Below are 10,574 nucleotides of genomic sequence, written 5' to 3' on the forward strand. Positions count from 1 at the left end.
TTTTTTTTTTTTTTTAAGTTACGTATTTACTTTTATTTATTTAACTTGGCTTTGTGGTACGTGGATCTAGTTCCTTTACTAGGTATCAAACTCAGACCCCCTGCAGTGAAAGTTCGGAGTCTTAACCAGGTACTGCAAGAAAATGCCCTCAGGAGGCATCTTTGAGAGAACCAAAAACAAAGAGGTTAGAGACTGCTACCGTAAGAACTTCGTAAATTTTGTTATTTCCTCACATCTCCTGTTTTATAATCCTCAAACTGTTTCCTTAAATTGAAAAAGGCCTAGTTTTCGGGGGGCGGGGGTGGGGAGACAGTGAAGATACAACACAGGAAGGCCTGAAAGAACTCCAAAGGGTGACATGGAAGTGACTGTTAAAGGTGTGTTGAAGCCCTGGTGCCTGCTTCAAAGTTAAGATCAGGGTTACAGATCTGAGCCTGAGCATGACCTCGGGGCCACCAATTATAAGATTCAGGTGTGGTTTCTAACGTAGAATATTAAAAGAGAAGACCCAATTTGGAGGAGTGACCCCAGAAAAACAGTCCTGATTATTTTCCTCAAGAAAGAAAAGGTGTCAGAGACACCAGGAAGTAATTGTAGAAAAGAAAGACTGAGACAGTACTATTCCATGGAGACCAAGAGTCTGAAGGTAGGCCAGGTGATTAACAGTATTAAATACTACAAAGGGATTAAGGAAAAGGAGAACTGAGAAGAAAAAGGTTATTGATTTTGGCAATTTGGGAATCCCTAATTATGTTCAAGAATACAACTTCAGAAAAGTAAAGTGGTCAGAAGCCAGACTACAAATTAATTAAATGCAGTAAACATTTATTGAAAGCCTGTGAGAAAAATCCTCTACTAAATGCTACGGAAATTATCAAGATCAGTAAATTGGCCCCCGCTTTCAAGAAATTTACAGTTTAAGTAAGGAGAAGGGTGGACAAGTTAGGTAAACAAAGAATAAGATAAAAATATAAATGTCTTGGGACTTCCCTGGAGGTCTAGTGGTTAAGACTCCACTCTCCCAAGCAAGGGTCATGGATTTGATCTCTGGTTGGGGAACTAAGATCCCAGATGCTGCATGGTTCTGCCAAAAATATATAGATATAGATATATATGAATGTTTTAGGTATTCCTAAGAGACACTGATACATACTAATAGGCGACTTCAAGAGAATAAATAACCACACCCTACTTGATGGGGGAAAGTGACACGAAATTAGGAAAAACTCAGGGACTTGACCTCAAAGACTATGTAATAGTAAATAATAACAATAGTAAATCAGTGGCTGATATTTGTGTAGGCAGAGAAAGAAAGGGCATTCTAAGAATAACAACAAGCAAAACTATGGCAGTGTAGGGACTTCTCTGGTGGTTTAGTGGCTAATACTCTACACTCCCAACGCAGAGGACACAAGTTTGATCCCTGCTCAGGGAAACAGATCCCACATGCCACACCTAAGAGTCTGAATGCCACAGCCAAGATCCAGTGCAGCCAAATAAATAAACATGAGTAAATAAATACAAGAACCTTTCAAAAGCAACACAATTTTTTCAAACATTTGACAGAGCCGGATCTTGGCATCTGTGGCATGTGGGATCTGTGGATCTGGATCTGGATCTGTGGCCTGTGGGATCTAGTTCACTGACCAGGGATCAAACACAGGACCCCTCCATTGGGAACTCGGACTCTTAGCCGTTGGACAACCAGGGAAGTCCCAAAAGCAACACAATTAAAAAAAAAAAAATGATGGCAGTGTAAAACTCACAGTACGTTGAAAACAATTAGGAAAGAACATTAATAAGTGGCCACAATACACCAGGAATTTTACATATACTACTGCAGTGATTCTAGACAATAGGTAGATTATCATCATCTACAGCTGAGGAAACAAAGCCTTCAAGAGATCGAAGATACGATTAAGATCACAAAGGCAGCATGTATTAATATGTGCAATCTGAACTCAGTTCTGATGTGATTACCTATCAGCTTACTGATATGTAGTTTCCCTTGCTTTATACTTTACTGCCCAGTTTCACTGGAGGATTTAAGCAGAGACATAGTGTGTGAAAGGCTTTCCTTGTGGCTCAGCTGGTAAAGAATCCGCCTGCAATGCGGGAGACCTCGGTTTGATCCCTGGGTTGGGAAGATCCCCTGGAGAAGGGAAAGGTTACCCACTCCAGTATTCTGGCCTGGAGAATTCCATGGACAGTCCCAGGGGTCGCAAAGAGTCGGACACAACTGAGTGACTTTCACAATAATAGTATGTGATGATACTGTATTGAAAAGTGGTTTGTGCTCATACTAGAGAGGAGTATCTTTAATGTAAGAGCAAATAGGCTGTATGTTAATTTGATAGCCAATTCCAAAAAGATAATAGCAGCTACCTTTTACTGAGTGTTTGCTTCATTCCAATTAATATAAACATTCAGTATTTATACTAATTTGCCCAAAGTTACAATGTCAGTAAACTGCAGAATTCGAATCCAATCTGTGGGTTCTGAAGGCTATGCTTTTTACACTACTATTGTGTATTGTGTTATAAGTGAAAAAGAATACCAGAAAATTCAACCTCACTAGTAATCAAAGGAAATAAAAATTAAAACAATAGAATATTATTTTAATCTATCAAAGCAGTAGAATTTTTAAAGATAAGAATTCCAATGTAGTCAAAGAAGTGCTGAAACCAGTATTTTCACATATTGTCAGTGGTAAAATCCTTTAGAAAGCAATCTAAGCAAGGGAATAAGGTAGTCCTAACATTTCGCAGCATTTCCAAAAAATATCGTTATATAAAACACTACTTCTGTAAGATATTAACAAGGGTTACCCCTCAAAATTTGTTAAGTTTGAGAAATTCTGGGTTAAAACACAGGAAAAAAAATTTGTTTGTTCTTACCAACAAAGACTTAAACACATTATGTTCTTATTCATGTGAATATTCTGATGGGAATATGGTTTACAGTGTTTCTCAAATTTATTTGACCACAGGAACCTTATTTTTATTTTAGCCTTTTATTTTATAGCACATCTCACAGGACTACTAAGTGTTCTGAGAGTTACATCCTGGAAAGCACAGCCATTCAGTATGATCCGAATTATGTTAAATAGATAATGCTGTATATGTGCATAGAAAGAAAAACTAAAAGGAAACATTAACTGTAGTCATCTTTGGGCTCTGGAATTACCAAACATGCATGTGACTTATACTTTACACTAGTTATGAAAATATTTTCTAAGTTTTCTATAAACAATATGAATTTTATAATTAATTAAAAATAAATAAACGTTTGTACCCTCCAATCCAGTAAGTCTATTTCTGAGAAATCTATCCTAAGAAAAAATCCTAAATGCAGACAAAAACATTCATCGAGTTTTTATAACAAAAATTCTAGAAACAATCTGGAAGTCCAATAACAGAAAAAAGGTAACAGGGTGCATGCTCAAATAAAACACTCTGCCAGTATTTTAAAAGATGTTTACAAAGAGTTTTTAATAGCAAGGAAAAATATTTATGTCATGAGGTTAAATGAAAAGGCAACACATAAAAATGTAAATACCGTCTGATTAAAAAATGTTCTTAAAGTGCACAGAAAAATAAAGATCAGAAGGGTATATGCCAAATTTAACAGTTGACAAATTATACTGAACAACTTTACATAATTAAATTGCACTTGAGCAGTAATCTGGCAACAGTGGGTCAAACCGGAACAGAGAGACAGAGGTAGAACAACCATTTAGGAGGTCATGGCAATATCTGCAGGATAAAGGAAACTAGAATTTTATCAGGCAGTTAGATTGACTCAAGTATTCTGCTTGATACTTTGTACATATAATTTCTTCTAAACCAAATCTTTACATAAAAAGTAACAACTACAGAACCATGTCTTAGGTACTGTCCATGTGCTTCCTTAGGACTTAGGTACTTTCTTAGGACTTCCCTGGTGGCTCAGACAGTAGGTAAAGTGTCTGCCTACAATGTGGGAGATCTGGGTTTGATCCCTGGGTCAGGAAGATCCCCTGGAGAAGGAAATGGCAATCCACTCCAATACTCTTGCCTGGAAAATCCCATGGACAGAAAAGCCTGGTAGGCTACAGTCCATGGGGTCACAAAGAGTCAGACATGACTGAGCAACTTCACTTTCTTTCTTTTCTATGTCCTAGACATGGACCTTAATTCATTTAAATTTTAATTAATTCTCACAATAATCCTATAATGTAGGAGTTACTATTCCTATTTCATTGATAAGAAAACTAAGTCTTGGATTTCCCTAGGCTTAAAATTCCCAGGCCATATAGCTAACTAATACTGAAGATGGAATAACAGTAATGGCAGCAGGAGGAGAAAAATGATACTTTGATTGAGGGGGTGGGATTGAAAGACAATGTGAAAATAACACCCCAGTTACATTTGTTGATAATAACAAAAACATCTAGTGTTCTGATCTTGGTTTCCTACATCATTCTTCAGTAAAAAGAACAAGGGTTCCTTGAAGAAAAAGACGACTTTAGTTCTGGGACAGGAAATATACAAGATGAGCCTGGAGCACCTTCTAGTGTCAAAAAGGAAGCACTGAAAAACAACAAAAACAAAAAACCCAAAACAACAAAAACCTACACTGATGAGGGTATGTCAAAGGGACACAGGGCCAACTAAACGAGCTCTCAATGTTCAAAGCTGGAACATCTGAACAGTAAAATAAGTAAAATAACCCAACGTCCATATTGATACAAATAAATTCAGTTCAGTTCAGTCCAGTCACTCAGTTGTGTCTGACTCTTTGCAACCCGATGGACTGCAACACACCAGGCTTTTCTGTCCATCAATAAATTATTGAATAAATGTATCATGGAGAAGAGAAAAATCTCCTGTGCAGATGAATTCCAAACGTGTATAAATATTACATTCTTAAAGGAAGTATAACTCTTTAAGTGTGGACTGTGGATAGTGACTTTCTTCTGAAAAGTACAAAACAGAAAGGAGAAGGGGGAAAAAGTAACTCCACAGTGGAGAAATCTTACAAATACCACCTCTGGCAGGAGATCATGGTAACTATCAAGAGTAAAAAAAAAAAAATCGACGTGATACTACGTAACTTCAATATGATACGATGAAAATACCACTTTACTTCTATGGTCCCTCTCTAAAAAGCACTTTAGTTCAGTTCAGTTCAGTCGCTCAGTCATGTCCAACTCTGCGACCCCATGAATCGCAGCACGCCAGGCCTCCCTGTCCATCACCAACTCCCGGAGTTACTTAATCCCAGTCTAATCATGAGAAAAACATCAAATTCCTACAGACGGGATCCTACAAAAATACCTGGTCAATACTCCTCAAAACTGTTAAGGTTATCAAAAACAAGGAAAGTCTCAGAATCTCTCACAGTTGAAGGTGACATGAGAACTAAATCTAATAAGGGATCCTGGAACAGGTAAAAAAAAAAAAAAAAAAAAGGTATAAAAACTGAGAAAATCTGAATAATGTATGGACCTTAGTTTATAACGCTTCCCTGGTAGCTCAGATGGTAAAGAATCTGCCTGCAATGCAGGAGACCCCAGTTCGATTCCTGGGTTGGGAAGATCCGCTGGAGAATGCATAGGCTACCCACTCCAGTATTCTTGGGCTTCCCTGGTGGCTCAGCTGATGAAGAATCTGCCTGCACTGCACGAAACCTGGGTTCGACCCATGGTTTGGAATATTGGTTCATTAATTGCAATAATAATCTCATACTAATGTATGACGTTAATTAACGGGGAAACTGAGTTTAAGGTATATGGAAATTGTCTGTATCATTTTCTCAATTTTTTCTGTAAATCTAAAACTGTTCTAAAAAATAGTCTATTTAAAATTTAAAAAGGGAGAAAGAAAGAGAGAAATGATGCAATAAGTTCATCTTAGGTTGGCTAGAACAGTGGTGCCTTTAGCAGAAATAAGGAAAAACTGATAATGATTTTGGTCAGACTGGATTTAAGGTGTGACAGTATATCCAAGAATAAAAGCTACTCACCAAACAATTAGAAAAGGGAACTGACAACTCAGGAGAGAAGTTGGTACTAGAAAGAAGCCATTGTAAAGACTTAAGGAACAAGGAAATTTCCTGGCAGGCCAGTGGTTAGGAAGATTCATTCGGTACTTTCACTGCTGCGACCTGGGTTCAATCCCTGGTCAGGGAACTAAGATTCTGAAAGCCGTGAGGCCAAAAAAGAAAAAAAAAAGTTAAGGAACAAGTAAGCAGTAAGGAAATGGAAATAGTATGTGTGAACCTGATATTCAAATCAGGCTATGAAAAGGAAGGAAAGAGAAATAACAGACCTTAACTTAATGAAATAGAAAGTGAGGCCAGTTGCCACAAGGAGAAGGGAAAGTCACAGAGCTGAGAAAGGTAGGGAAAATAGCCATGTTAGGATGTAAGCATATGGAGAAAGAAGAACTGGATGCAACTTCCCTGGTGATCCAGTCGCTAAGACTCTGCGTTCCTAAGGCAGAAGACCCAGGTTTGATCCCTGGTCAGGAAACTACACCCCACATGCTGCCACTAAGAGTCTGCATGCTGCAACTAAAGATTCTGCATGCCACAACTAAAGACTCAGAGCAGCCAAATAAATTAAGAAAAAAAATTTTTTAATAGAAAGAAGAATTGGAGAAAATCCATGACCTTGACAGAAGTTAACATTGTTATATTACACCGAATGTGCTGCAGTCCATGCCTTTTCTCTAGCCATGCACTGTGGCCTAGAAGCAGAAGCCAAGAAAAAAGTTGATGGGTATGATTCAAGATAACAGAAGTGCTTGCTTAGTACTGAAGATCAAAATGAATGAAGAAAGCAATGAAGATAGTGACTGGTCACAGAGATCCAGCAGGGCAGCATCAAAAGTAGTCACAACAGGGATTTCCCTTGAGGAGCAGTGGATAAGAATCCATCTGCCAATGTGAGAGACACCAGTTGGATCGCTGGTCCAGGAAAATTCCACATGACGTCTAGCAACCAAGTGCATGTGCCACAACTACAGAGCCCGAGTGCTGCCAACTGCTGAAGCCTGTGTGCATACAGCCTGTGCTCTACAACAGAAAAGCCAAAGCATCACAAGAGTAGCCCCTGCTCCCCACAACTAGAGAAAGCCCATGCACAGCAACAAAGACCCAGCTCAATTAAAAATTAATTAATTTTTTAAAAACTAAAAAAAAAGAAATAGTAGTCATAAAGGTGCTGGTAGACTCAATGAAATGAAATGGAGAAGAGGTCAAGGACCAGAGAAACTAAAGAGGGCAAAAAGCTGATTCTATGGGTGTGTGGAAGTAAAAAAGGTGACTGAGTAAGGAAGCTAAAGTAAGTGATGGGGAGCCCTGTCACTGGTGGTGTTCTGTGTAGTAGGATATGTAGTAGGTCCAGACTGCAGTGGTTCTGATGTGTAGCTGGCTTGAAAATTCAAAGGAAAATCAATAATCTCATGTTGAGGAATTATAAAAGTATTGCAGGGACTTCCCTGTTGGTCTAGGGGTTAAAAGTCCACCTTGCAGTGCAGAGGACACAGGTTCAATCCCTGGTAGGGGAACTAAGACCACACATGCCCTAGGGCAACTAAGTCTGTGTGACCCAATCCCCTGTGTGGATGCAGCCAAATAAATAATAAATATGTATCTTTAAGTATTCCATAGATGCTGAGTGGAGACACTGAGAAACAGAATGAAATGATATGATACGTCTTGTCCTTGTGGGCAGTGGATGTTGACCCTGAAGTTTTAGAGAAAATGCTACAATTGCATGGCAACATCTTCCAGGAGAATTACAGTGACAGTGGTAGATCAATGATCTGGAAGCAGCAAGGGAAAGCAAAAAAGCAGTGTGATTCCTTCTCTTCTACACGGTCACATGAGAACAGAAGATACCTCTTGGGAGGGTAAGGTGAGATGTCATATCTGAATTTTCATTAAATCAGTTTAAAAAAAACAGTTAATAAGTAGAAATGTACTGGACAATGAGTAATATTTTCAAAGCACACATCAAAAGAGGCAAATTGAAGAAGTACCTACTATGTAGAGAGCAAGAGAACTTGTACCACTTTGAAAGGTGATGTTGCAGAGAAGTAGCAGAGACTTGGGTTGTCATTAGATACCATATGAGAGGTGGGTTGAGAAGTAACATGGAAAACAAGAAAAGCAAGAGGCATAAAACGTATATTTTAAAACAGACTGCATGTACCAAAGTACACACACACACTCACTGCTATTACAAATACACAATGAGGACTACAAAAAAACAGTAACTCCTTGCCTTGCACAGCATTTTATAAATTGCTTTCACATATACTATCTTATTCGACTGTCACTGAATAGATACGCACATTTTTCCTAAAGATGAGGCAATTAGGATGGGGCATAGCCAAAATGAAAATCTTGATTCCCAATTTTCAACATATCAACCTCACATACACAGCAGACACTTCAGCATCTCAATCAGCCAGGATGGAAAATCTTCTCTGACTAGAAGAAATAGTGGGTTCTATAAACTTGTCAGAGGACTTGAGAGGCCACTAGACACCTTCTCGTTTACCTTCTACCACCTCAGATCCCTCAACTCTTATCACCATCACCAGAGAAGGTACCGAAGAGTGATGGGTGGTGTTATCAAGGAGAGAACTCCAGCTGAAAGTTGTATTAGGTTCCTCTTCTCCTCACACCTCTGGACCTCAGTGAACTAACAATTAAGATGAGGAAGAGTGGAAAAAGAACTATGTAGCAATGAGGAGGTCTCCAACAGATACAGTTTTGATAAATAGTATTTAAAAGGGGCTCCGGTAGGGTAGAAAGCAGGTACACTGAGAGATGGGGGAGGGGAAAAGGGGGGGGATCAGGAATTGGAGGGAATTGAGAGTGGAGGCGCCCCCAAGGCTGAAGAACCCAAAAGAGATATGGGAGCTCCAAGTGCTGGAGAAAAGCTAAGGGCTCGTGAGGGTCCTGGATCAAGGACCAGCATTGAAGGACCCCAGGGCTTGGGTAACCGGAAGCGGAGACCCCCGAACAAGAGACCAGAAGGGGGCGCAGGTGACACCCCGTAGGAGAGAATGAATGGGGAAGGCGGTCCGGAGGGCGGGGCAAAGGAGGGGCCCCGGGATGGGCGGGGCACAGACCCCTTTCTAAGTCCGAACCCCTGCCCCGAGAGCCCGGGGAGAAGCGGCTCCGCGACTCCCGCACTCACCGCCGGTCTCGTCAGTTACATAGGGAGTCGCCATCTTGAAAACGCAAACCACTTCCGGCGTGAGCGGGCTGGGGTCCCGCCCCCCTCCCCACCGGAAGTGGAGTCCTGATCGTAACAAGCCACCATTTTAGTCTTAAAGGGAGAGTACACCATTTGGTGGACAGAAGTGAAGGAGGCGGAAAGAAGCTGAAGACTAAAATAAAATAAGAGCTGTAGCCTCTTTTACTGCCATTGATACCAGTATTGGGCGCCTGCTGCGTATTTAGCAGTTGTCTGGGCGCCGAGAGAAGTTCCGAGGCACAGCCCCTAGCCCACAGGCACTCTTTCGTCTGTCTAGGACCTGCGGGAGAAAAGGGGGCAAGGCCCACCTGCATCCAGAAGGCGGGGGAGAGGGAAGGCTAGTAAATGAGGAAAAGAAGGATATTCAGGTCCTAGCCTGCGCCCAGGTTCCAGAGCCGCTTGGGGATACGGGGCGGGGCAGGCAAACTCCGGGAACGCACTGGGGCGCACCAGTGTTGGGGGCGAACGCAAGACCCCAACTGACCCTCTCTTAGAAGGTGGGGAGGTAGAAATCGCGCGCCGATTGCCCTTGGCCGCTCAGCTCAACCCTCCCGAGAGAGACGCGCGCGAGAGAGACGTGCAAAGCCGAGGGCGCTGCCTGTCGGTCATTTGTCCCCGCAGCTACAGGGTTGCCGGCGACTTCTTCGGCTGAGAAGGCGCGGTGGGCGGGCGGGGCGAATAGCCCCGGCCTGGCCCTGCCCCTGGGGCGGCCCCAGGGACTCGGGCGGCGAAGTGACGACGCCCAAGTTTGCTCTGGCTTTCGACCCGGGAACCTCCTCGGGCTCGCCCCTGGGTCAGAGGGTGAGGTGAAGGCTGCTGGGCGGACCCAATTAGTATTCTAATTAACCTCGGCCAAGTCTCAGCGCTCTGGGGATCCAAATCCGGGCAAAACGCCAATAATCCGAGCCGCACGTTCACTCCCTTTGCAGCCCTGCCCGGCCCCGTGTCTCCCTTTTCTTTAGAGGAACCCAAATGTTCTCCCTCCCCCGCTTTTTTCGGCAGCTCTTGTTCCTTCAGGGCTAAGTCCTGCTAAACTCGTTTCCCCCGCAGCTTGGGAGGGGCCGGCTACAGGTTCCTCTCCCCTCCTCAGGTGTCTGCCCGGCCCTCCCTCACCCCCCGTGTTGTTTTTTCCTCATCAACAGTTTTGTCTTCCTCCAAATCCCCAGTTTGGCCTAGGTTAATGTCCAACAGAAAGTGACCACCTCCAACACTAGGCTGCATGTCCCACTTTAAAAAAAAAACAAAAACCAGCTGAGAGCAATGGCTGACTAGGAATTTACTAAAGCTTTGAAATGAAGCTTCTGAAGTTTTATGGGGT

General features: G+C 42.0%; 1 protein-coding gene across 2 annotated transcripts in view; it reads right to left on the minus strand.

The window, feature by feature from the left end:
- The window catches only part of WIBG (within bgcn homolog (Drosophila)), a 21,314-nt gene extending 11,580 nt beyond the window's left edge, over positions 1–9,734 (minus strand). Inside the window, exons 1-2 of one of the 2 annotated variants that reach the window (XM_010839191.1) lie at positions 9,197–9,734; positions 8,032–8,094 (exon numbers count right to left, since the gene is read on the minus strand). In XM_010839191.1, the coding sequence (XP_010837493.1) occupies positions 8,032–8,094; positions 9,197–9,230 (97 nt within the window). In that variant the 5' untranslated portion in view covers positions 9,231–9,734. The remainder of the gene's footprint in view (positions 1–8,031; positions 8,095–9,196) is intronic. The other variant, XM_010839192.1, reaches the window with a different exon arrangement.
- Positions 9,735–10,574: the final 840 nt, after the last annotated feature.

Source organism: Bison bison, unplaced genomic scaffold, assembly GCF_000754665.1.
Source record: "Bison bison bison isolate TAMUID 2011002044 unplaced genomic scaffold, Bison_UMD1.0 scf7180017864115, whole genome shotgun sequence".
Lineage (NCBI taxonomy): Eukaryota > Metazoa > Chordata > Mammalia > Artiodactyla > Bovidae > Bison > Bison bison.